Source organism: Mauremys mutica, chromosome 12, assembly GCF_020497125.1.
Source record: "Mauremys mutica isolate MM-2020 ecotype Southern chromosome 12, ASM2049712v1, whole genome shotgun sequence".
In the NCBI taxonomy this organism is placed as follows: Eukaryota; Metazoa; Chordata; order Testudines; family Geoemydidae; genus Mauremys; species Mauremys mutica.
In genome coordinates this window covers 67,991,598-68,018,759 of record NC_059083.1, presented here as the reverse complement: position 1 = coordinate 68,018,759, position 27,162 = coordinate 67,991,598, and the positions used below count along the sequence as shown (strand labels likewise).

Sequence of the window (27,162 nt, the reverse complement as noted above, 5' to 3'; positions counted from 1 at the left end):
TGATTCTCTTGTATCTTTATTTTATTTTGTACAGTAGCCACGTGTGGTCTCAGTACTGAAGAGAGACTGATTCTCTGCATTAGAATCCTAGTTGAGTCCAAAGATGAAGGTGGGAGGCATTGAATTAGCCCAGTGGTCTGCAGAATTCATGTGGAGGAGAAGCGGTTTCCTAGAAAAAAGATTTTCTCTCCCCTCCTCCCTGCCTTTCTCTGCCTCAGAGTCCCTCAAGATGGACTTGCATCCGATGAAGTGGGTATTCTGACAGCTTCTGAGTACCAACTGTAGTCAGAGAAACGTGTTCCCCAGCAATTGCCAGAAAGGAGAGGAGGCTACCCAGAAGCACACAGGATGTGGATTTGGACCTGGAGTAGGCATTCTCCATTAAACATCAATTCATCCCAATTTCTAATTCTGTCCCGATGGCCTTGCAGAGCTCATCATTGCTGTTGCATTTGAATTTGGAGGAACAATCATCCAGCATCCACTCTGCTGAAGTTCAGATTCCTTTACTTTAGGGTGGCAGTGGCTGGTACACAGCATGGCAGGGGACAGAGACAGAGCTGAGAGCCTTTCTTAGTGGTCAAAGCATCAGGATTGATGTAATAAAACTTCCTGGAGCAACTGGTTCTAATTCCAGTGGATTCATCAAAGTCCCTCAAACTTCAGAGGTAAATGCAGTTTCTTCCTGGTTTCTCTTTGCAGGTCAGTTAGATAGGACCTTGGTTTTGTAATATCTCCTCAGCTCTGTATGGATATTAAAGTCCCCGCAGAGCCTTAAGACAGAGTAGGGGTTTGTCCTGCAGCCCTTGGCCAACATTTTTTCTCCTCCTCTTGCTGTTGTGCCATGTGCCTGTGGTCCACCTGACCACTGCCCACCCCAGCATTGTCCGCATTTCAGTGATCAGTGTTTGTTCTCGCTCCCATTCTTACATATGTAGGAGAGAGAATTCCTTTCATTCTAAGCTCTTTACATACATAATTATAGTTTATAACTAATTTTTGGAATTAAAACTTTTATTTACCTGGATACAGAGTTCATGCTGCTGAAATTCCCTTGGGATGACATTATAAAAGATGCTGCCAGTGGGTTTTCATCAACATAATTTCTGGTACAAAACAGATCTTTTCTTTCTTACAAAAAATCCTCAGTAAAATTTTGTTTGATCATATAAGGCAAAAGAGGGTTGTGTTTCATTATTGTGCTATTGAATGTTTTTCTTTAAGAGAAACACAAGGTATGATCTGACAAAGTGAGAATCCAAGGGCTGTCACTCTGGGTGTACTATGTAAGGAGGCAAGACACTGAATAGGCTGATGTGGCATTTAAAAAAAAAAAAAAAAACACCCTACACCTAAGTGTTAACAGTTGGCATCCTGACTGGCAATCCCAGCAGAGAAAGTAAGGATTGAATGGGCCCTGGGAATGAACTATTTTCACCCTAGAAGTGGTTCCTCCAGAGTCCTCCCTTGTTCAGCCACAGAAAAGGATTCCTGTTCCCCGAGTTATTAAAACACCACCTTTCTCTATTATCCCATCCATTTCGGAAAGAAAAGCCCACTAGGAACTCCCCTAGGGAAGTGCTGTTCAAAGTGGCCAAAGATCTGTGACTTTCATGTTCCTGGGCAAAGGGTCAGAATCTTGAGACTTGTACAAGGGAGAGACTAAGTTAGGTGCCCAGTTATCCAGACTAGTGAATTTTAAGGGAACCTCCCATAGACTGTTCAGAAGGCTAGAATTCTGATCCTCCTATTTACATAGGGAAAGCCGGTAATTCCACAAGGAAATATACATTGAAACCAAACCAAAATGGCTCCAGTACCTATAAAATCCACCTTCCACTGCATTTCAGACTCCATGATAGAAAACTGTTATGCCATGTAATCCCTGCAAAATCAGTCCACTGGCTTCCTAAGGTGAGACCATGGCACATGCACTGCAATAGTTATCAGTGGTAGAGGTGTCTAATTAAATTTTTGAACACTTCCCATTTGAAGGTTTCTGTTTTCAGTTACTTATAACTCTGCCAACCTTGAACCGTTCAGATAGGAATCTTCCATGCTGCCTGTTTGCCTCTGACTGAAATATGTTTGGGAAGATTCTGTAAAAATGGTTCAACCCTTCCCTAGGTTAGGGAAATTGACGTTGTTTTGATAATGCTAAATGCTTACACCCATTTAGCTGAGAAGCTCTGTCTCAATGCTTTGGAGCAGTGACTTGAAATCTTGGCAAGGGGGTGACCCTGGTGGCCATCCCTGTGAGTATCAGCCCAAATTTGGCCAAGTGATGAGCTTCTGAACAATCACAGTTTGCACATGCTCAGAGGTTTGCAGCGTTATTTTTCAAAGATGCCATCTGCACTAACATGTTCTGTCCTCATGCCAGACCCCAAGGATGACTGAGCATGCTCCATCCTGCAGCTTCGGGGCTGAGCAGGACTCTTTCTGCTTTGCTCCTGCATGCTGGTGGCGATCCTTGGGGCAGCGGTATCAAGAGCAGGCAGGGAAACTCTTTTGTATATGCTCAGTGCTCCTCCAACTCGGCCCAGGTAGTGCAGCCAGTTCTCACAAGTAATGCAATTTTGGCCCCTACAGGAGCCAGTAGCCCAATGACGGGAGAAGCTCCAACCCTGCCCAGAGGAAACCCCCTCTTATTGGCTGTCTTCCCCGCTTGCCTGCTTCTGGGGGAAGAGCAGCCAATCAGGGCTGCTGCAAGAGGAAGGCAGGCGGAGCAGTGAAGAGCTCCCTGGAGCTGCCCCCTCCACCCTGGAAAGGCGGCGAGAGGAACCCCATTGCTGCTGCCCGCCCCCCGGGCTGGGAGAGGGGGGTGAAGAACCCTGGGAGCTGCAGAAGGTGGGTTGAGGGAGCAAAAACGATGCAGTAGTTGGAAGTTGTGTAATTAATTGGGCTGATAATACTTAATGGAGTAATTAGAAATGTGGAGCTTGGGGAGAAGCTGGAAGCTCCACGCCATCAGCCAACCAGCAAGAGCTGCAGCCAGGACCAGAATCACCTTGCAGTGTTAAAGCCTCGGCCTGTGGAAGCCTTAGCACAGATCAGGGACATGGGTGGGTCCCATTTACACTACCGCATGGAAATGTTGCACCTGGAACCCTGGTTATAGTGGTAGCGCCTATGAGGTCTGAGGGCTTTTTCTCCTATTCAGAGCGCAAATGAAGGAGGCTGGCCATTAATTATTGCCAGCCAGACATGGAAAGAGAGGGTGGGTGGGGAAGGAGTGGTGGTTGTCCCTGCTGGAACTTGACCTTTTTTTTGCAGGGATTGTGCTGGAACCTAGGGTGACCAGCTGTCCCGATTTTATAGGGACGGTCCCGATATTTGGGGCTTTTTCTTATCTAGGCTCCTATTACCTCTCACCCCGGTCCCAATTTTTCACACTTACTGTCTGGTCACCTGAATTCTGCAATACAATATTATCTCAGCTTGTCCAGCATAGGAAGTCTGGAGGAAAAGATCCTACCAGACAGAAGGGACTGCAGAGCGGAGGGTGGGGAATTCAAAACAATCTAGAGGCAGTCCCTGGGTGCTGCAAAGCTGTAAGCCCTGGATGGCACACTCAGCACTGAAATAAGCGCTTGGCTTTGTGCTCAGCGGGTTTCTAAAGCAAAGGCTGAGACACAAGCCCCCCTCCCTCTCCAAACAATCCCTTCTGTAAATCTTTGTTGGTGAAGTGTAACTGGGCTGGGCTGTGTCTGAGCTCCCAGCCCTTTTCCTGTGGGTGGGTGTTCGCGTGGACGGGGAGGAGGGAGAGAGTGCCTAGCTTCCCTCGCTGTTCTTGCCCATACAGGTGTGCATAAATTGGAGGAATGCCAGACTGAGTCACCGGTGCCTCCCTCCCCCTCTACCTGAGCTGCAATAAAACTGTCCCTTTCTGGAAAAAGGATCCCACTACAGCTATCCTCACCTCATCCTCTCTCCTCCCCTTACACCGCTGGGGAGAGAGACAGACAGGCAGAGGGAGTAACTCCTAAGAGAAAGAGGAGGAAAAGGAGTCAATATTTGATCCGAGGGGACAGATCCCAGCAAAGGTATGTCAAGTTCATGAGCTGCCTGCCCGCCCTGTGGATTTAAACTTGGCAACTGAATGGAAAAGAGAGAGAGGGGACCAAAAGAATAAAATAAACAGGCTAAGTGTGGAAGTCTGCTGGTGGCAGTGAAATTCCCCGTTTGCCTTCAGAAGAATTTCTTGGCTTGCTGTGTGGGTGACTGCTATTTGGATTGTTGCAGAGGATTTGGACTTTGAATCAGACGCAGCACTAATGAGGTTTGTGGAATGAATGTATCTGTGTTCTCTAGTGTGGCGCTTGCTTTAATTTTTTTGCTAGCAAAGGGGAGCAGTTAAATGAAGCACAGGGCTTCTCTCACAGGTAGGCACAGGACAGGCTGAGGTGGATTGCTGATTGTATGTCTCTCTTTTGGGTTTTTTTTAAACTCTGTACTTTCATTCCTTTGTGCTGCTTGGAAAGGGCACTGGTTGATCAGACAGGTTTGTTTTGCAGAGTTGTGCAGTTGTTTGGGGGGAAGGGGGCTACCTTGTTAAAATATGTAAAATGCTGTGTTCTCTACACCCACGCACGTGCGAGCGAGCATACACCCACGCGCGTGCGAGCACACGTCAGCAGTGATGTCTGAGTGTGGATTAGCAAAAGTTGTCCCAGGTTTCTAAGGTTTGCTCTCTTCTTTCCACCGCTTTCTAGCCAGGGAAAGATGAACTGTGCCAGGAGAGAAGGGCATAGGGAACTTGCAGCTAAAATGGCCCACGGTGTTCAGAGCTGCAGGTTGGGTTTAGCCCATTATAAACACAGGGGCCATTTTGGATCTGTGCCCAAAGTTTGGGGTTGAGCCAGTTAGAAAAGGGCCCACTATGAAATCCGGGTTCAGGATCAGGGAGTTTGGTCTCTTCTGAACTGCAGATAGCGCTCTGCTTTTTCTTGCTGGCACATCTGGCGCAGAGTGTGCACAAGAGAAGGAATAAAGGGATGGGGAGGGGCGGTGAGGGGCAGGGGAGAAGGGAGTCAGCATGCATGTGTTGGGGACAGGATAAGGGGAATAAAGTGTGTTGGGGGGGAGATAAAAGGGCAGTGGAGGGTTAGAGGACAGGAGGGGGCCATGTGTCCGGCAGTTGGAGGATAAGGGGCTGTGTGGGAAGGGGAGCAGGGAAAAGCGTGGGGATTTGTGGACATAGGGTGACCAGATAGCAAGTGTGAAAAATCGGGACAGAGGGTGGGAGATAATAGGCGCCTATGTAAGAAAAAGTCCCAAATATGGGGACTGTCCCTGTAAAATCGGGACGTCTGGTCACCCTGTGTGGACATGAGGCTATATCAGAATTCTGAATCCTGGTGTCAGCACAGGCAAGATTTGCAGGGCACTACTCCAGATGCTCACCTCAGCAAAATCGTCTCCTAGCGGTTTGGGCCCCTTTGTGGGGAGGCGACTGGGAGGAGCGGGACACAAGAGTGAATGGGGTTTTCCAGTGGGCAGTCAGTACGCACTGGCGCAGCTGGACAGGGGCATTCCCCATGGTGTAACATTAGCACTGGAGGGAACAGGATACCCCAGGGCATTGCTAATGAGCTATGGAGCATTTCACTGAGCAGTATGAATCCTGCCCAGCTCAGCCGGGATTAAAAGTTGTTCCCACCTACTGGATATTTGGTGGCCCACCCCTATGTTTTGCACTAGACTGTAAGATGGAGGCAAGGGCAGTCTTGTGCAGCATATTTGTACAGTGCCTAGCACGATGGGGCCTGGATCTTGGGAGTTCCTGCAGCGGGGGCCGGAATCACATTACTATAGACGGCAAAAGTTTGTGGTTCACACACCGGAGGGGTATTTTGGGGGATCTCTCTCCTAACTTGCCAATTTTGGGGGTTAGTAACAGAGTTCTGGCTCCTCTGCCTTGCAGGGACTTTCCGCATGTAGCTGCGCGGGGTGGGGGTGGGGGCTGATGAGTCCACAGTCACATTGCTCCATCGTCCTGCAGCCCTACTGTTCAGGGAAGGGCTAAGCCTGAACTGAGGCAGCTACGCTTCCAGCCAAAGAGCAGCTTGCTTCTGCTCCACGGTCTGCAGAGGAGCAGACCCAAGGGTTGGCAGGTGTCCCCAGTGCTAACGTGGCTAGGCTGCCTTCATTATTAGTATGTATTGTGGCAATGCCTGGGAGCCCCAATCATGGACTAGGACACATTGGGTTAAGCACTGTACAAACACAGGACAAATTGCAAGTGTGATGTGCTGCATCTCGTTGCGTGGTCAAACACGAACTCCTTTTAGGGGGTTATACCTGGAGCCATGTGCCGTTGGAAAGGGCATTTGCTTTGAAATGGTGTCTCTGATTGGCCCCATTGCTTGTGCACGTGTGTGTGTGTGAACACAAGAGCAGTCTGATCCAGTATGGCCATGGTGAATCTAGCCCAGTATCCTGTCTTCCAGCAGTGGCCAGTGCTGGATACTTCAGAGGGAATGAACAGAGCAGAGCAATTACTGAGTGATCTGTCCCCTGTTGTCCAGTCCCAGCTTCTGGCAGTCAGAGGTTTAGGGATACCTGGAGCATGGAGTTGTGTCCCTGACCATCTTGGCTAATAGCCATTGATGGACCTATCCTCCATGAACTTATCTAATTCTTTTTTGACCCCAGTTATAATTTTGATTTTTCACAACATCCTCTGGCAATGAGTTCCACAGGTGGACTGTGCATTGTGTGAAGAAATACTTCCTTATGTTTGTTTGAAACCTGCTGCCTATTAATTTAATTGGATAACCTCTAGTGTTTGTGTTATGTGAAGTGGTAACTAACACTTCCCCCTTTCATCCACACCATTCATGATTTTTTAGACCTCTATCATATCCCGCACTTTTCTAAACTGAATAGTCCCAGGCTCTTTAATCTCTTCTCATCTGGAAGCTGTTCCATACCACTGATCCTTTGTGTTGCCCTTCTCTGTACTTTTTCCAATTCTAATATATCTTTTTGGGGATGGGGCAACCAGAACTGTACATAGTATTCAAGGTGTGGGAGTACCATGGATTTATATAGTGCATTATGATATTGTCCTAATTGTTTCTAACATTCTGTTTGCTTTTTTTGACTGCTGCTGCACACTGAGCAGAAGTTTTCAAAGGACTATCCACAATGACTCCAAGATCTTTCCTGAGTGGTAACAGCTACTTTAGACCCCTTCATTTTGTATGTATAGTTGATGTTATATTTTCCAATGTGCATTACTTTGCACTTATCAACATTGAATTTCATCTGCCATTTTCTTGCCCAGTGACCCAGTTTTGCAAGATCCCTCTGTAACTCTTGGCAGTCAACTTTGGACTTAACTATCTTGAGTAATTTTGTATTGTACGCAGACTTTGCCACCTCGATGGTTATCCCCTTCCAGATCATTTATGAATATGTTGAACAGCACTGGTCCCAGTACAGATCCTCCAGGGGGCCCGCTGTTTACTTCTCTCCACAGTGAAAACTGACCATTTACTCCTACCCTCTGTTTCCTGTCTTTTAATCAGTTACTGATCCATGAGAGGACCTTCCCTCTTATTCCATGACAGCTTATTTGCTTAAGAGGCAAGTACACTATATCACCTGATTCACCCTTGTCCATGTGCTTGCTAACATTTTCAGAATGCTAAGATCGGTGAGGCTTAACTTCCCTTTACAAAAGCCTTGTTGACGACTCCTCAACATATTAAGTTCATCTGTGTGCCTGACAATTCTGTTTTTCACTGTGATAGGTAGATTGGGAAGTAATGAATAGATTTCATTTGCATTACCAAAGAGCTTTGCAGACTTGTGCCTGGGTAGAATCTAGATTTGCCAATTTTAGTTGGACATATTCCTGCAGGTTTCGATAATCTTTAATTAAAGATTAATCTTTAACTCCTGGGGACACCAGGACAATCCTGGGGGGTTGGCAACCTTAGTAGAATCTCTATCGGGCATGTTCACAGAGTATTTAAATCCAGGTGGCTGTGATTGTGTAAGGGATTATAGGCGTGCAAGGAGCCTGCCGCTCCCACTTGAGGCTTGGACAGGAAATTCAGTTCGGACCCTGCTGCCAAACCATTCTACAGGAGTGAGGCATTTCAAGAGGGAAAAATTAAAGCTACTGTGGAGTGTTCTGGGATATTCAGACTGAGGGGTCAGATTCTGCTGTCAGTGACCCGCGCCGCCCTTTTCCTTGTGAAGAGAGGATTTCTCTCACCTCCCCAGCTGCCTGGGGATGGTCTAGGGGTTTATAAGCACCTAGTTGCATTTATGGCTGCAGGAGTAGTGCTGTCCGAACTCCTTGCCAGCTGCTGCCTGGGAGGGGCAGCTCTGTGAGGCTGGGTAGAATAATGCACTAAGTACTGGACTAGGAGCGGGCGGTTCTGATGCTGTGGTCGTGATAACGATGAGATGTCGGCTTGCCCCAGGGGCAGGAGAGGCTGTGGGGCTGTGCAAAAGAACCAAACTTTCCTGGGACGGGCCCTTTCCAATTAAGGATTTACTGTGCACATAAGTGCGGGGGGAATGACTCAATTTGCACATATGGATGTCGGGGCGTCCCAGCAGGAGTGCTTTGAACATCCGCCATAAAGCACTTCAAAGGGCAGTTGAGCACATCGCTTTAAAGGGTCAGATCATCCGGGAAAACTCTGTGAAATTGGGGGAGATTCACCTAGGGGAGCAGGGAGATTCGCTCCGATTTGGACAGGCTGAGCAGGAGGCAGCATTGACGTTCGCTATTCAGAGAGGGAAGGGTGGTCGGGTGCTGGAGGCACCAGGCTTGGGCATGTATGAGATCTGGGCTCAGTTCCTGGCTCTGCCACAGGCTCCCTGTGTGACCCAGGACACGTCTGCATCTCATAAGATGGGGCTGGTGTTTCCTTCCTCTGTCTCGTCTGTTTGTCAGCCCTTCGGGGCAGGGCCTGTCTCTCCCCGCGTGTCTGTGGAGCAGCTAGCCCAATGCAGATCTCACCACTCGTGCCGCAACGATCACACTTTAGTGCATCCGTAGCAGTGCAAAAGAGCCACGCGCTTTGCACCCAAACTGCCTGTTGCCTCCAGCTCCTGGCTGAGACAGTGATCCGGGAGGGCGTGGGGTTAGGAAGAGGGATATTTCTTACTAGTGCCTGTCAAACCTCAGAAATAGGGGGCAGTATTCTGGCAAGCGGCCCCTCATTGGCAGCGGGGGCTGAGATGCTGGAGGAGACGCTGCTGGGGGTGAGGGGTGGGCTGCCGTGAGGCTGTGTGATTCCCCCCCCCCCGCCCCCAGTGCTTCGGGAAGGGGAGGGGGAGCTGGTTACTTGGGAGGAGCGGCTGAGGAAATTCCTATTGTCTAGCAGCCTAACTGGGCCCTCATAGACAGAGACAGGGCCTGGGGGGAAACCTGAGCACACTGAGTCCTTTCCTATCTCCTGGGTGTGGAGCACAACAAAAGGCTGCTGTGTCCCAAGCGCGCTGCAGTTCTAGCCCGGCTGGGAGAAGTGCTCAGCTCACACCAGAACACGCTTCCAACAGCTGGACCCTTCTCTCCTGGCGCCAAAGGTTCCCCCCAGTGCGTGGGGCTGCCTCTGTGCGGACTACGAATTCTTGATCTTTGCCATTCGGTTTTTCCTCTTCCCATGTTCCTTTGCTCCCATCAGGTTCCATCTCCGTCTAGAAACAGATGTCGCCTCTGCCAGTTTAGTATGGCAGAGCGGCCCAAGCAGGTGGAGTCCTCCTCTCAGTGGCCGGCCCTTGGTGTGACCCCTGAATGTTACCGCAGCTGAGAACCTGGCACCTGTGTAGTTGTATCTGTCCTGAGTGAGCCTACCACGTGCCTCTGCCTGGCTGGGCTAAGCTCAGCTGGATGGGAATCTTGGCCTCCCTGGCTATATCGTCGGGCCCCAGCTGTTCAACTCCAGAAGCTGTGCAGGCAGCAAGGTGCCTGGGTTTAAGACTCTGCCTCGCACCTGGGCTCTGCCCAAAGCTCCTGGCCAAGGGGAAGCTTGGAAAAGTGACAAATTGCAGCAGAATCCTGGCTCTCCAAGCCTCTTCTCCATTGTCTCTCTTTACTCCGGTGCTTCCCGATGAGTCAAATGTCTTTGCCCTGGCTCAGGCCGCTCGGATAATCAGGAACCCACTGCCAAACTTACCAGAGAAAATGCCTTGCACTTGGAGTTTTATATCCGAAACCCAGTTGGATCAAAATCCTGGTCGCATAGAAACCGCTGGGAGCTTTTCCCACGGCCTTCAGTAGGGTCAGAATTTCACACTCCTGATGACCCATTTTCTTCTAGCGCTCACTGCCTAAGGGTGCTGTCTGCTGACAGATGGACAGACAGATACACAGACATCTATAACCTTGCTCATCACCATGTGGCTTCCGTGTTCTGTTACATTGGTGGTCCCTTTCTAAAGCAGACCCAGTGGCAATGTGGGATGGGGGGAAGGTAGAGGAGGAAAGCATCAGGGTTTCTGGGGTCATGACCCTGGTCAGATAAACTGTAATTGTGTCTTTAGGAATTTACACTTCTATTCTTCACTTTGGTAGATTCTGCTTTTTGATTTAGAGGATTGCATTAGTGCATCGGCTACAGGCAGCAGAGATCCGGCTACTATACCTACTGCTAAGAGACTGGAAACAAAGAGTAGGATTAAATGGTTCATGTTCATCAAGGTTCCCTACGAGGTCTAATGTTTAATCCATTTATTAATTATTTGGAAAGGAGGGTGAGCAGTGAGATGGAAAACTCTGCAGGTGTCACAAAGCTAGCTTTGTTAGTCATGGCCAGAGAAAACTGGCAGGAACTTCACAGGAGGGACCTCCCCCAGCTAGGAGAATGGACAAAGTGCTGGCAAATGAAGTTAACTGTTAAATGCAAAGTAATGCACCTTGAAGGGAAACATTTAAACTACTCCAACACCTTAGAGTTCTAAATTAACTGTCAACCAAAGAAAGGGACCTGGGCGGAATAGGTGAGAAGGTATAGACATCTCAGTGAAGATCTCCCTCAATGTACAGCTGCAGTCCTAGAAGGCAAACACATTGTTAGTGTGTAGAAGGATCTGAAATATGTACAGTACTCATCCCCCCCCGTCTCAAAAAGGATATGGCAGAACTGGAGGCAGTTCAGAAAAGGGTGATAGGAATGATCCAGGGCTTGGAAAAACTCTCCTCTGACTAGAAATTGAAAAGCCTGGGATTGTTACTTTAGAAAAAAGATGGAGAAGAGGAGACATGATGACAGTGTATGAAATAATGAACGGTTTAGAGACCGTAGTTCAGGAGTTTAGTTCTCCCAGTCTTGTATCATAGGAACAAGTGGCATTCAATGAAATTTTAAAGTGACAAATTCCAAACCAATAAAAACAAAATGCTTTTTCACACAACACACAAACTAAGTGTGGAATTTGTTGTCACAGGATGTTCTTGAAGCCAAAAAATTGGCACTATTCAAAGAGGGGCTGGACATTTATAGGGATAAGAATATCTGGAGTTAATGCTAATAAATCCTGCAAGGGATATTAAACCTTATGCACCAGGGTTTAAACAAATCTCTATTCAGGATTAGCATGAAACCTAACCTGAGGGACAGATTATCCCACATCTGCCTAATGCAAGGTTTCTTGCACCTTCCTCTGAAGCATTGAATGCTGGCCACTGTCAGAGACTGGATACTGGACTAGATGAACTTCAGGTTTGATCCAGTCTAGCAATTCTTAGGGTACTTATCGAGATATGATGCCTTCCTAGGACATCAATCTTCAAGCACCTCTGGCTCTTGCGCACGTATTAATACGTCATTGGTCTGTGCCCCTATTCATGATGCACTTCACATTTGTTGGGAGGAGGAGCTCCTCTTTCCAGCCAGGGCTGCACACATGGACCTTTCTTCCATTAAAACTGTCCTGGAACCCAGATGCAGCATCTGGTCAGGTTACGCCTAACCCATCCCGCCAGCTGGTACAGCCATATTGGTTCAGTAAAGGTACAAGGAGCAGACTCTGGCCAAGACTTTAAGGTGGCTCAGGTGAGGCACCCACATACTTTTAAAAGGATTTGCAGAGGGTGGCTGCTTCTTTCTCATACCCTTTGTCTATCCAAGCTGTAACCTCTTCAGGGCAGGGACTATGTCTTATAGTGTGTATGTGCACCACCTAGGACAAACAAGCCCTGATTGCAGTTGGGAATTTCTACTGCTACAGTAATACAACTTGTGTATGGGCATTCATATTCCCATTTTGCAGATGGAGAAATTGAAGCATAGAGATAATTGATACCCATCTCTTATCTAATGCTTTTCATCAGTAGCTCTCAAAGCACTTCACGAAGGAGGTCAGTGTCATTATTCCCCTTTTACAAGTGAGGAAACTGGGACACAGAGGCAAAGTGACTTGCTCCAGGTCACCCAGCAGGCTAATAGCAAATCTGGGAATAGAACCCAGGTCTCCTGAGTCCCAGTCCAGTACTCTAGCTACACAGCCCTTCTTGAAGTGATGTGCCTAAAATTGCAACATGAGTTAATGGCAGAGTCAGGATTAAGATCCCAGGTCTCTGGGCTCCCAGCCTGGTGCCCTACCTGCTGCACCCTCTTGCGTCCCCTGCGCTAGAACTAGCCAGAGCTGCTACTTTCCTAAGCTGCACCTTTAGAAAAGGGAGAAACCAAGAGCGTAACAGACCACGCGTCTGCTAGTGAGTGCAGGGAGAATAAACGCTAACAAAACTTTCCCACTGAAAAATGTTCACTTCCTCGCAGGGGTTTGGAGCCGTTTTCACTGGCTAAGAGGAAATGTGAGACAAAAGGAGAATTCAAAACACTCCAGGGTTGTTAAGACACAGTCATCTCCTGCCTTTAATTCCTGCTTTCCCTCTCCGTGCACTGGCTGTGATTTCGTTGGGGTTCTGAAATGGTCTGACCTGTTGTTGAGCAGCTGAGATCCTTCTTGGCAGGCCTGGGGTGTGTTTGGGTTGTTTCCTCCAGGGCAGGGCCGGCTCCAGGTTTTTTGCCGCCACAAGCAAAAAAAAAAAAAAAAAAAAAAACCTTCCGTGAGCACAACTGAAAGGTGTCTGGAATGCTGCCCCTGAAATTGTGCCATGCCAAGCACGTGCTTGGCTTGCTGGTGCCTAGATCCGGCCCTGCCCCAGGGCGTCCCCATGTTGATCTGACCGTGTGGTGCTCTGGACAGGGCTGAGCACTGGACCCACTCAGCAACATCTAGGGTAGCTAGGCGAGAAGCGCTAGCGGGAAAAGTGGGGGCTCCAGCACGCCTCATTACGTGTATGACCGTCGTGCCTGGAGACAGAGACCCATTGCACTAGGTGCAATACAAAAACCTAGTAAGAGACCAGTCCCTGCCCTGAAGAGCGCACTGTCGACCAGGGTTCTTACCGACACGCACAAGCCATGCCGGGAATTAGTGTCCACGTTCCCTGGTCTGTTGCATGGCAACATCGCTGTTAAAATGGGGCTGGATTTTATTGTCTTTTATCTAACCGCTCACCATGATTTGATGGCAGACTGTGCGCCCAAGGTTGAATAGCACATGGTGACTCAAACTCTCCCCTAATGGTTCTTTCCTCTAAACAATCAAAGTACCCACCCTCCTCTGGAGCGCTATATATATATCTGTGAGCTTGGTATGCCAACGCTGGTGCCGGTGTGACATAGCGGGCATCACGTGCAGGGTCTTCACAACGGCCATGGGCTCTCTGGACGCATGGTGGAGTGGGTTTTGCTGAGTGCTGGCAGTGGCAGTGCAGAGAGGTTTACCTCTGTGCTTTCTCCTGCTGGCTTGGGAAGAGAGCCCATCCTTTGGGTCTCAATTGTGACTTGTGTTTCAAGGCATTTTTATAGCCTTTCTATGGTGTTTCCCTGCCTCTCGTTACGATCATATCATCAGGACTGGGACTCAGGAGGGCAGGAGGCAGCTCATGGGAAAGGGAGACTTTCCCCAGTTCAGAACGATTCCCGTTCAGTAGTAATTGGAAACTGTTACCATCTGGTGCCAAATGAGATGGTCGTCTCAGTGCAGTGCCCAATGGGCACCTGCCCACAGTGCACCTGGCATTAACTGGAGCTTTGCTGGCAGTGACAGCAGAAGCACCAAAGTCTGAATGGGGGCAGAGGTTGAAATATCCTCGGACTTCTTAGAGGTGGATGCCTGCAGGTCAGGGGGAAATGCACTGTCAGGGAGTCAGGGCAGGAGGCCACAGCTGTGAGTAGCCAGAGGACATTGATCTCCACAGCTGTCAGCCTAGCATCTTCCACCAGCTCTAAATTCACATTAAACTACAGCCAGCATGATGAGTGGCTTGAGGAGAAGCCAGTGGGACTGAACGCTTAAGCCACAGCAGCAAGGTATGAACCACGTCCATCTTGTCATGTTATCCGGGCGCTCTAATGAAGGGTGCAGTGAGTCAACCTTGCACAGTGCCTGCATCCTCTAGCTTGAGGTGCTTTAGTACCTTACACTAGACTTCGGCCTTGACTTTTTTAATTTTACTGCCTACAAGTAACACAGGGAATCAGAGTCCTCCCTGGCAGAGGAGGTGTCTGTCATAGAAAACAACTGCAACCACAAACTCCTAAAATAAAATGATCTTCTGCAAAGCTCTAGTTTTGTCTCCTTTGCTTCTCTGGGGGCGCCACACCCCATCTGGAGCATTATGCAATAGCCAGAGACATCTAGTGGCTGAATAAAATATTGCAAGTTCATGCATGGCCACAGGAAACAGGATTTAACAAGTCCGTGTTTTGCAACTAGTTTGACTTCAGTGAGGCTGCAGCTTTGGAACAGACAGAGGGTGAAAGTTGCGCTTCACTGGCTCTCAAGGATGCAAACCGGTTCAATAGCCTGTCATGGGGGCAAACATCAGGGTTCACTGTGGAAGTCTGGCCCTTGCCAAGGTGGTTGGTGCCATTCTGGAAATTCTTAGTACAATAGAAAATAGCCAAAAGGAGGAATTTGGTACCTTGTTTTTCCTTCGCCAGCTCTCATTAGACCACTGGGCCCTGACCGCAGGAAAAGGAGGTATTTGCTCTGGCTGTGAGTCATGCAGGCTGACTGGCACTGGGCTCTGATTAGCCATGGCCTACCCTATTGTTGGTCCACAGGCGACGGAGGGATGGTGGAGACAGCGCTAGTGGCTTCTCCTCCTTAGTTGGGGCTGGAAGGCAGAGAACTGTAAGTGTTTGTAGCTCTGCTGAGAAGGGTGCAGAAGAACCAGCAGTTACTGGAGCCTTTAAAACACCGACCCAGCGACTCCTGAGAAAGGAAGATCTCTGTGAAGGGAGGAGTGGGCAGCTAAGAGAGGGGAAGGGAGATTGCTTGAGTCTGCTCCTGAGCAGAGACTGAGAATAGCTCTGCCAGAGCCCGGCAAGCTTCCCCATGCAGCTCTGCCAGGGCACTTTTGATCCCAAGCCCACAGCTGTTTGTCCTGCCGCTCTGCTGATGTACCTCACACCAGACCTGCCGCACCCCCTGGTATTACAGGGCTGGGCATTTTCCTCTTCAGAGACCGCTAACCAGACCTCATTGCTGCCAGGCAGCATTCTAGGGCCCCTTCTGGGCTCCAGTCCCAGAGCACGGCGTGATCCTGGATCTGAGCGAACCTGCCGGGGACAGGTGACCCAATAAAATCTGTGCTGAACAGGGCAGTGGCTGCTGCCAGCATGGGGGCACTAGACACGGATGCCTGGGGATATTCAACCCATTTGCACAGATCACTGGCCACTTTAAAGGTGAAACACCTGTTTGGGAAACTAAAGACCCTGCTTCGTTCTCCTGTCCTCCAGTATCCCATGGGTTAATTCCAGTATAAAATCCCCCCCCCACACACACATATACACACACGCACACACATCTGTCTGGGTGGTGGTGGTGGTGGGGGTGTTCCTCCTTGTGGGGGCTCTGCCAATCACCCCATGCTGCAAACCTGTCTGGAGGTAGAGTCCTCTGCAGCCCCACAGCTGCTCGGCTGTGATTGCTTGTGTGTTGGATGCATTGCATGGGTTACTTATCCCCAGTATAAAACTCCACACACACCCCAGGGGAGGTTGTAACGTTGGCTGGTGCGTTTCCAGGAGGAAGAGGATGGACGTGCTGCTCCAAAGGACGTGCGCCGGGCTGCTCCTGTTGGTCATGGTCTGTGACGTATGCCTGTGCCAAAAAAACAGAAGTAAGTTCAGCTTTTCTGTGTCTCTCTCTCCTGTTCGGTTACACTGCTGAAGTCCTTGGCCCTGGGAGGTCTGGGGCACAGGCCTCTCCAGCTGCCTTCTCCTGGCCTGCTAAGCGAGCCGCCTTGTATCTGCTCCTATTCCAATCACTCCTGAAATGCTGAATGTGTGGCAGAGCTTGTGGGTAGCACCCAGGTGTCCTGTCGCCTAGGCCCTGGCGCTATCCAAGACAATAGTTCTCCTAGTTCTTTTGCGTGCACTTGCTCCATAGCTCGCTTCCATTGGCTCTGTCTGACATACACACTGTCTCTGGTTTTGAGCCAGCTCCCACTAAGTCTGCGATAAAACTCCTATTGGCTAGGAGCAGCCTCTGTTCGTGGCTCGCCCCTTCTCGTTTTCCAAGGTCAGGCTGGCTTCTTCCGCTCTTGATGCGTTCGATCTTGCCTCCTAGTTAATCGCTGCGTGGCCTCCAGAGCAAGAAGCTGCACAGAGTGTATCCGAGTGAGCAAGGACTGCTCCTACTGCACGGACAAGGTGAGCGCCTCCCCTCCCAGGACCTTGTCACCCACAGTGTGATCACATGGCCTTTCACTAGAGAGAGGCCCCCCATCAGCACTCAAGAGAGGGAACCTGTGTTGAGATCCAGCTTCACGATTGAGCCCTCTCCTTCTAATAGGCTGGATTCTGGCTTTGGCAACATGGCGCCTGGCTGCCACTCAGACAGTTCGGGGGTATTCCAAGGTTTTGGGCTCAGGCCCCTGTCTCTTTTGACCTGCCACCTCCTCAGTGCAGCCCTCTGCTCAGACTGCCGGAGAGCCTCCCTGCTAGGGAAGCTGTATAAGAGGCTCATTTAGATTCTGCTTCCTCAAGAAATGGGTCCAAAGGGAAACGAGCCTGGCGGCAGCATAATCCAGGGCAGGGGTCAGTTTTGTGGTGGGCGCAGAGCAGGGATCTCTGGCTGCTCAGGGATAGACACCAACCCCCAACTCTGGAGTGAGAGCGAGGGATGGGCATTTGGGTCCTGTGAGACGAGGGGTTGGGCCGTGACCAGACAAAACAATGGCCCCACTGCCTTCTGGTCCCCCGGCTCTCCAGTCCAATGGCACAAGTTACCATGGCGCAGATCTGCCCAGACGTGAGCTGGATAGCCCAGTGGCAAGAGAGAAAAAGCACGTCTTGCAGATCTGCCTTGGCAGATAGCAGGGCCCCGGCCTCAGCAAGGTGAGGGGTGGAGGGCCCACAGGGTAAACCACAGGAGAGGTGCTGGCTGTGTGTGTGGGAGAGAAAGGAAGGTGGGGGCAGAGAGAGGAGGGACTCAAGTGAACCAAGAATGCAGGAATGAGGACCGGTGAGGAATTTGTAAAAGGGCTTTGTTGTAATTTCAGCTTCAGATAAGCCTGATCCTTGGCTCAGTAGAGGGGAAGAGGGAGCAGAGAGGAAATGGGATGTAAAACACAGGTGGGTGAAGCACAGAGACCGCTAGCATAGACCCAGTGTGGGAGAGGTGGAAGAAAGAACAGGTGGGGGACTCCCTCTTTTCTATCTAAGATGACGTTTCAGTATCAGTTTTATGCTCTCCAGGGGGAGAGGGGTCAGTGTTTGTAGGGGGAGAGGGCTGACGGGCTGAACACCCTGGTCTTCACAAACGGGAGGGGAGCTGGGGCCTGCGCTGGAGAGGTGTCCAAGGGGCAGTCTCTCATGAAGCTGAAACACCTGCCCAGGCGAGCCTTTTCCACTCCTGCCCGCTCCCAGCGTAGCAGAGGAGGGGCCAGCCTCCTGACCCTCCAAATGCTTCCTATCCGCACGGGGCTCTGTTTATTTCCTAACTCTGTGGTTTTTCCTCTCCTGTGGTCACAGACCTTCAAAGAATCCCGATGTGACCTGAAAGACAACCTGGTGAGCTATGGCTGCAGCGGGGCCAGCATTGTGTACGTGAGTGGAGAGATGCTGGTGCAGCAGGTGAGCAAAGAACACCTGAACCCTGGAGATAATCCACCAATGTTCTGCTCCTCATTTCCTTGATGAGCCTTTCGCTTGATTGCCTTCGGGCAGCTCTTCAAGGGGCATCAGCGTGTCCCGAACCGCACCTTCTAGTTGTTATAATCTGCTGAGAGAACCCCCTCCAGATTCCTAAATACTTCTTTGCAATTCCACACGGCTAGGCGAATGTAAATACCAGCAGCTATTGTTTACAGAAGGCCCACTCAAAAACAGGATACGCCCTTGGCTAGCTGATTAACACACCCCATTCTCAAAGCCCTGCTGGTGAAACGGATGCATGAACAAAAAGAGCCGCGCGTGTCAAGCGCTGTTAGAAATGCACGACGGGCTAACTCTGGCCGTGGGTAATGGGATAACACAGCCTTTCACCTCTAGGGCGCTGGTCGGAATTTAGCCAAGGTTGACAGCTGAGTGGGTCAGGACATGGGGGAGGGGCAGGGAAATGTTGGGAAAATGTCCTTGATCGTTTTCCGCCCTATTGGAAACAACGATGTCAACATTTGACCCGTGTGGCCCGGCTCCAGTTGACAGCTATTGATTGGAAGCCCTGATGCTGTTTGGCAGCCTACCTGAAATGAGTTTGGGATCACAGCACAGTTCCTTGTGGAAAGGGGTAACGGCCACACCCACCCCACCACAAAGGGCACCAAGACCTCGTCGGCTTCGAGAATTTGGGGCAACTTCTCCCTTCTGTTGCTCTCGGACAGTGTAGCTCCTCCAGCCCTAATGTAGACCAGCTGCTGGCGCCCTAGCATGGTCCTCTCACCCTGCCCAATCAACATGGCCTCTCTGGGGCTTCCCCTTGCCAACGCTGGTGCAGCTGGAGTGGGGTGGGCAATGGAAGGACAATCCTTCCTGCTGACAGGGCAGCAGAATAAACTATTCTCAAAGCTCCCAGTCCTCAGGTAGGTTAGACACGTCCGGGCACAGTCAGCGAGGGCCTGTCCTTGGAAATTGCATGGATAAGAAGCAATCCACCTCAGTTAGCACAAAAATAAACAGACATCTCCAGCTGGGGGTTAACCCAGACTCACCTGGGTGCAGGAGTTTCCCACTGGCATCAGTCCCGCCATGTGTCCCCAGCAGCCCTTCCCCTGAGCATGTGCAAGGGGAAGGAGAATGAAAGTTAACCCCTTGTTCACCAGACACCAGCTATTACCCCTGCTTCCCATCGCAAGCACCAGGGTGAATCTCCTCTGCTGCTCCACTAACCCTTTTCTGCTCCCTCCTCTGGCAGAATTTTAGCATCGACCTGTCTCTGAAGAAAACCCAGGTGTCCCCACAGCGGATGTTCATGCGGCTGAGAGCTGGTGAGGAGGCCAGCTTCAACATGGACGTCTTCCAGCCCCTCGAGAGCCCTGTGGATCTCTACATCCTTATGGACTTCTCCTACTCCATGTCTGACGACTTGAACAACCTCAAAAAGATGGGCCAGAAGCTAGGTGAGGCTGGAGCAAGGCATGCTAGGGGAGGAAGGGAAGCCAGGTCCCCCTACTGACAGCATGGGCAGAGAATCTCTACCCAGGACAGGGAAGAGTAACACAACTGGCAAAGGGGTGTGTGCATCTGGCCACCAGGTGTTTGTCGTTGGCCTTCGCTGCTTAGTGACGCACCTGGCTCTTTCTGGCCTGGGATCCCTCTCCCTACCCAAAGTGTTCCTTCTGGCCCTCGCTGCACTACAGGGCCCATCATGAGTCCCCTTTTCTAGTCTTGTACTAAGCAAAGCTGAAAACCAGTGTCCTAGAGAGCTGGTGTGTTCTGTGTGGTGCCCAATGACCCAGATGCTCTGTTCCCCTCATCCCATAAGCCCTTGCACTAGTGAGGAGCCTTACCCTGAGGTGTGGCATTCAGAACAGCTCCATGTGAAGGTGATGGGAAAAGGGCTGTGGTCCCCGCTGCAACCCTGCCAGTGCATCCCAGCTCACTGCTCTCTCTCCCTCCCTCCCTGCCAGCGGAATTCCTGCAAGACCTGACTTCCAATTACACCATCGGATTTGGCAAGTTCGTGGACAAAGTCTCGGCGCCACAAACAGACATGAGACCTGAGAAGTAAGTGAAGCTGAGAGGCCCCAATGGACGGGCTTCGATGAGATTGGTCAGGGAATGCTAGTCTGTCTCCTCATTGGCTCCCTCGCTCCACAGTCTCCACTGCTCAAACCCCTGTCCCAGTTCCTTCTCTTTGGGTATGGCTACACTTACGGTTTGCAGCGCTGGTAGTTTGCAGCGCTGGTCATCCAGCTGTGTAGGAGCAGCGCTGGTGTGTGGCCACACTCACAGCTACCAGCGCTGGTGTGTGGCCACATTTGCAGCATTAGCAGCGCTGTTGGGAGTGATGCATTATGGGCAGCTATCCCAGCATTCAAGTGGCCGCAACGTGCTTTTCAAAAGAGGGGGGTGGGGTGGGGTCTAGTGTGACAGGGAGCGGGGGGAGAGAGAGAGGGGATTTTTGGAGCCAACACTGTGTGTTTAGCTTCCTGACTTGAAAAATCAGAACATGTTTCCAACCCCTTAGTCTTAACTCTTAATTGCAAACAGCTGCAGCAAACACAACTCCCCCCTGTTTCATTCACTCTCCCTGTCTGCCTCTCATCTGATTGTTTACAGCCAGGTACAGATGATCACAGCAAACAGGAGCTCTGTTTGTTTTTTAGATAAGCGGCAACGGAGCTCTGATCGTTCACAACAAAACAAAGAGAGGCTGCATAACAAAACAAAGAGAGTAATTTATAAAAGCATTCTGGGATACACCTTATACCTTGGAGGCCAATCACAGCGCTGGTGTGTGGCCACACTTGATGACCAGCGCTGCAGCACCAGCGCTGGAATCCTTATTCCCCATGCCGAGTGAGGTATACGGCCAGCGCTGCAGCCAGGGAATTGCAGCGCTGGAAGTGCCCTGCAGGTGTGGCCACTTACTAATTGCAGCGCTGGTAGAGGCTTTCCAGCGCTGCAAATCGCCAGTGTAGCCATACCCTTTGATAAATGTAAACCTCTCCTTTCCTGCCCTCCATGCTGCTGTCTCCCAAACACCACAGCTAATGCCATTTGTTGCCTGTCCTGCCACAAGCCCACATCGGCCCCACTCCTTGGGTCCAATCCTGGGCTTCCCTTTTCCTACAACAACAAATTCAAGCCGCACATTCTCTCATAGAGTTTAAGGCCAGAAGAGACAAGATCATCTAGTGTGGCCTTCTGTACATCACTAAACACCATCCACCCACTTCCATGCCAAGCCAAGAACCAGAATTAGACCGAAGTATTACCACCCTCAGGAGACTAGTCGACTGGGTGCCTTCAGAGTCCTACGTGATCTTGCTCCCACTCATGTCTCTGCTCTCTCTGCCTGTGCTCCTCCCAGTCATCTCACCTCACTGCTCCTCATGTCACTTTTTGGACCTCTCAGCTTCATGCCTTTGTGCTGCCCCGCCACCTGGAAAAGGGGCTCTTCGTTCTGGGACCACCTGTCTCTCCTGCTTCTAATCCTTCTTTCTGCACCAATTCCTCCAGGGATCTCCTCTATCCTCTCACCAGTGATCCTCATGCAGGGCCCTTCCTTGCACACCCTCTTGTCCCATGCCTTGCCGTGGGTTGCAGGGGCAGTACCTTGCTCTGTGCCAGACACGTTTACGGCACCATATGTGGTAATCTCTTGATGACTCCAGTAGCCAAGCCCTATTTGAAAGCCCTTGTCTCCCCTTTTCTCCATCAGGCTGCGAGAGCCCTGGAGGGACGCTGACTCACCCTTCTCCTTCAAGAACGTCATCCGCCTGACCAGCAACATCAATCATTTCAGCCAGGAGCTGATGAAAGAGCGCATCTCCGGCAACCTGGACGCCCCGGAGGGGGGCTTTGATGCCATCCTGCAGACGGCTGTTTGCAAGGTGAGCATGGAGGGGGGCTGGCTCCTTTGGATGGTTTGTGTGTTGTTTGGGAGAGAGACAGCAGGTGGGATGGGTGACTAGCAATGTGGCTAACCTGAGCCCAGAACTCAGGGCCATACCTGGTGGGAGCTACTGCTCTCCCAGGATGGCCAGTCCGCTGCACCTGCTGCTGTTGCTGGGACGGCTTGTCTCGTCTTCCTGGAGTAAACCCCACTGAGAAGGTGCCTCCAGTCTGCGGTGCTCCCCTTGGGTCCCCTCACCCTCTGAGCAGTTCCCTTGTTCCTAGGGTTGTGTGGATCTGCTCCCCAGAGGCCAGCATGTCGTGGCAGCAGGTGTTCTGGCTGGGGAAACGGATATTTCCCTTATCAGTAGGCTAGCGCCCTGCCAGATATATCCAGTAACAGCCTGCTTCTCCACTGCGGCTGGACCTACCTGAACCGCCCCAGAGGCTCAGTGGGAGATGTGCCCTGGGGGAGCAGGGAAGGGAGTTAATCCTTTCTTCTCTGCCGTTTTTGAATTCCCTGGGCTGCGTGGCAGCTGGACGTGTGCACTAGCGGCAAAGGCGGGGCTTATGAACAGAGTCAGGTTCCCAGAGACCCATTGACTTTCAGTGAGGAGTCGGTTCTGAAAAGCCTTGCCTGCCACCGCTAGCGCGCTTGCTTGAGACTGGCCCTGTGCATTGTGTTTGGGCAAGTGAATGAAATGCCCCTCACCCTCCTTCCCTCTGGCCCTAGGAGAAAATTGGCTGGCGGACTGACAGCACTCACCTGCTGGTGTTCTCCACCGAGTCCGCCTTCCACTATGAAGCTGACGGCACCAACGTCCTGTCAGGGATCCTGCCGAGGAATGATGAGCAGTGTCACCTGAACCGAGTGGGCACCTACACCTACGATACCCGGCAGGATTACCCCTCCGTGCCCACCCTGGTGCGCCTGCTGGGCCAGCACAACATCATCCCAATCTTTGCCGTCACCAACCACTCCTACAGCTACTACGAGGTGAAAGGGCTGGGCGGGCAGACGGCTGGGTGGGAGGTGCAGGGAGTTCAGGCAATGGTCATGGGTAGGGTTGCCAACTTTCTACTCGCACAAAACCGCCCCTCCTCTGAGATCCCACCCATGCCACTCTCCTTCTCCCAGGCCCCGCCCTCACTCCCTCCATCCATCCCCTCTCCCTCTGTTGCTCACTCTCCCCACTCACTCGCTCATTTTCACTGGGCTGGCTCCAGGCACTGGGGTGTGGGAGGGGGTGAGGGCTCTGGGTAGTGGTGTGGGCTCCAGGGTGGGGCCAGAAATGAGGAGTTCAGAGTGCGGAAGGGGGCTCCAGTGAGGCAGTGGGTTGGGATGTGGTGGGGGCTCTGGCTGGGGATGCAGGCTCTGATGTGAGGCTGGGGATGAGATATTTTGGGTGCAGGAGGGGGATAAGGGCTGGGGCTGAGGGGTTTGGAGGGCTGGAGGGGGATCAGGGCTGGGGGAGGGGATTGGGGTGCGGGGGAGGGAGTGAGAGTTCTGGTTGGGAGTGGTGGGGCTGGGAATGAGGGTTTGGGGTGCAGGAGGGTGCTCCGGGCTGGGATCGAGGGGTTCGGAGGGCGGGAGGGGGATCGGGGCTGGGGCAGGGGGATGGGGCATGGGAGGGGGTCAGGGTACAGGCTCTGGGTGGCACTTACCTGAAGCAGCTCCCAGAAACAGCGGCATGACTCACCTCCTGCTCCTAAGTGGATGCGTGGCCAGGTGGTTCTGCGTGATGCCTGATCCGCAGGCGTTGCTCCCACAGCTCCCATTGGCTATGGTTCCTGGCCAATGAGAGCTGCGGGGGCAGTGCTTGGGTGGAGGCAGTGTGCGGAGCCCCCTGGCTGCCCCTATGTGTAGGAGCCGGAAGGGGGACATGCTAGCTGCTTCCTGGGAGCTGCGTGGTGCGCAGGCTAGCAGGGAGCCTGCCAGCCCTGCTGTGCAGTGCCGCGAACCAGACAGTCAACGGCCCTGTCAGCAGTGCTGACTGGAGCCACCAGGATCCCTTTTCAACCAGGTGTTCCAGTCGAAAACCGGACACCTGGTCACCCTACTCATGGGGCCAGATAAATACCTCAGAGGGAGAGCAAGGGACTGCTTAGGAGGAAAACTGTATGGATGCTGAATGGAATCAAATCTCTGTCAGGGGACCCATCTATCAGCCTGTGGGTGAGGTAATACCTTCTATTGGACCAACCTCTGTTAGTAGTTTGGCTGTGATGTAGCAAAGGGGGTGCTGGTCATGACCCCAGGGGTCAGCTGGCCAGGAATTCTCGGTCGGAATGATTTTCCAATGGAAAATGCCCTTTTCTCAAAATTTTTGAAATTTTCTGTGGGGGAAAAATTTCTGTTTTGCCAAAACAATTCCACTTTCCATCAGGAAAATGGCAGCTTCTCGGTTGGAAGGCTCCTGTCCGTTTCACTTCCTGCTTTCAGACAGGCAGCTGGCAAGCCGAAATATTCCATTTGGGTTCTCCCAAAACTGAACTTTCCTTAGTTGGCAAACTCTGGCATTTCCCCTTCCCCTCGAGTATCTCTCCCCTCTGCTGCGATGGAGCAAACAGGCCGTACGATGTGGCACCGCTACCCACTCTGAACGGGGCGTTGCAGCTCAAGGAGCGAAGGTTCTTGTCTTCAGACATGATAAGCATCAATGGGAGCTGCAGGCGCTCAGTGTTTCTGAACCTGGAGCCTTAAATTACCTCCTAAGGAGGACTTAGCTTCCTCTTCCTTTTGTTTTGCAGAAGCTGCACAAGTATTTCCCCCTCTCAGAAATCGGGGTGCTGCAGGAAGACTCCTCCAATATCGTGGAGCTGATTCGCGTGGCTTTCGAGGTAAGAGATGACCTCTGGGGTGTCAGTCTAGCTCACAGAATCAAGCCACTGGGCAGCTGGGTAGGGGGAGCATTTTGCCAGGGAAAGAGTAGTGGGGCCCTTTGCAACCCCCTGGGCAGGCGAGAAGGGGTGGCGTGGTTGGGTTATGCGCTGAAGATAAGTGCTGTTGGGATCTATCTTTTGTTCTTCCATCCCAGCGTATCCGTTCCAAGATGGACATCCGGGTTGACTCAATCCCTAAGTCCATGAAGACAGAAGTTACCTCCTTGAAATATAAAAAGATAGAGTCTGGCTCGTTCCATGTCACTCGCGGGGAAGTGGTAAGTCCTACACTGAGCTTCTATCCGTCTGTAACGGTTCTTAGGGTGCCCAGGGTTGTGAGCCACCTTGTTACCTCCCTACCTCCAGCGTGAGAGAGACTTGCTTGTGCTGCACTGGGTGTCAGCTCTCTGACACCACCAGCTGTCAGCCACCCAAATGGTCTTTCTGGGCTATGCCAGCCGAACTTTGCCTTGCTGGTTACCAGTAAATGCACCCCACTCCAAGTCCCTTTTGAAGCGTTCTCCTGTTACGTCCAGCCCCTGACACTGAACGCTCACAGAAATGGCCAGGTTTGCTGTCCCCAAGAGAACACTACACACAGTTTGACTGGTTCAACACAAGACCAGCTCCTATAGGACATCAGAGCACTGAGAGATATTTATAGTGAAAACCATCTGAAGTTTATTATTAAAGATTAAGATTGAAGAGACGGTGAGTGAGGATAATGGAAACAGGATGGTTAAGTGTAAAACAAAGTAGAGTGCACTTCCTGGATCCATATCCGGCTCCTTGTATAGGCACCGGCTCCGGGGCTGGAGCTACAGGCACCAACTTTCCAATATCTGGGGGGGTGCTCACTGCTCAACCCCTGGCTCTGCCACAGGCCCTGCCCCCACTCCACCCCTTCCCGCCTCCTCCCCATAGCCTGCTGTGCCCTCGCTCCCCCCCCCCCCAGCCTCCTGCATGCCACGACACAGCTGATCAGGAGGCGGAGGCATGGAGAGAGCTGCAGGTAGGTGAGAGGTCCTGGGAGCGAGCGGGGTGGGGCGGGCTGCTGACTCATTACTGTGGCTCTTTGGCAACGTATATTGGTAAATTCTGGCTCCTTCTCAGGCTCAGCTTGGCCACCCCTGTCCTAGAGTCTAAACATAACAGAGTAAGGTTCTGTCTGAAGAAGCTGATCTCGCCCAAAGCAATCTTCCAGCATCTCCAACCAACTGGCCGGGATCCCCCTTTCATGAATGCGAAAAGCGCTGTCCTTTTGCTTCCTCAGTGAAGGTTAAAGAAGCGTCCTTTTGCCTTCTCCTTATATCCCTCCTCCTCCCGCAAATTCATTGTTTGTCCCCAGAGTTGGGATGACCCCTCCTGGTGTGTTGACTTTGTCTGCAACTGGGCTCTTCCATTGTGTTTGCTTACAATGCTTAATTTACACCTCAACCAAGGCAGACGAGTCGATATACATCCTGTGTCTGGCAGCAACTTGTTTGTCAACCCTGCCTTGATTCAGACTTTATGAACATATATCCATGGGACAGTACAGACGTATATAACTTTTAAAATATCATCTGTACGTACACATCACAACAATTATGAGGCTCACTATGACATAGGGTTGCCAACTTAGTAATATTTAAAAACTGGACACTCGAGCAGGAGTGGCGGAACCTCTCCTTCCCCGCCCTTTCCCCCGCAAGGACCTGCCCCTGCCCTGCCCCTTCCCCCGAGGACCCGCTCCTGCTCTGCCCCTTCCCCTGAGCCCCCACTCCCATTCGCTCCTCTTTCCCCTTCTCTCCCCCACTCCCTGTAAGGGTCAGGAGGGACTTGCCTGCAGAGCCGGGACTGGGAGCCGCAGCCGCCTGATGCAGGTGGGAGGCAGCCCTGGCGTGGGTGATGACTCAGCGCCTCTCCCACATGCAGTAACCAGACTTTGGGTGTCCGGTCAGTAGATCTGACCAGACACCATCAGGTCCCATTTCCAATTGGACTTTAAGGTCGAAAACCGGACACCTGGCCACCCTACTATGACATAAGCCTTTATTAGAGACCTCATGTGACATCATTTATGGATAAAGACCATGAAAGCGGTGTGCTAATGGTTGGGAGTTTGTCAGGCCTGTTAGGAGTTGCTGTTGCACAATAGTGAACCCGTTGCCAGTTGGCACTGAGTGGCTCGTAAGGTCACACCTCTTCCCTTACAGTAGGGTCAGCCACTGGCTGATCTGCAGGT

At 51.5% G+C, this 27,162-nt stretch overlaps 1 protein-coding gene across 5 annotated transcripts in view; it reads left to right on the top strand.

Moving 5' to 3' along the window:
- The first annotated feature begins 3,761 nt into the window (after window positions 1-3,761).
- Window positions 3,762-27,162, top strand: part of ITGB4 (integrin subunit beta 4) — a 55,639-nt gene continuing 32,238 nt past the window's right edge. For 3 of the 5 annotated variants that reach the window (XM_044982368.1, XM_044982365.1, XM_044982369.1), the window contains exons 1-10: window positions 3,762-4,282; window positions 16,077-16,171; window positions 16,621-16,703; window positions 18,027-18,128; window positions 19,408-19,612; window positions 20,123-20,219; window positions 21,880-22,051; window positions 22,786-23,049; window positions 24,804-24,893; window positions 25,091-25,213. In XM_044982368.1, the coding sequence (XP_044838303.1) occupies window positions 4,278-4,282; window positions 16,077-16,171; window positions 16,621-16,703; window positions 18,027-18,128; window positions 19,408-19,612; window positions 20,123-20,219; window positions 21,880-22,051; window positions 22,786-23,049; window positions 24,804-24,893; window positions 25,091-25,213 (1,236 nt within the window). In that variant the 5' untranslated portion in view covers window positions 3,762-4,277. Of the gene's footprint in view, window positions 4,283-4,363; window positions 4,386-16,076; window positions 16,172-16,620; window positions 16,704-18,026; window positions 18,129-19,407; window positions 19,613-20,122; window positions 20,220-21,879; window positions 22,052-22,785; window positions 23,050-24,803; window positions 24,894-25,090; window positions 25,214-27,162 lie in introns of those variants that run through there. The other 2 variants (XM_044982366.1, XM_044982367.1) reach the window with 2 other exon arrangements.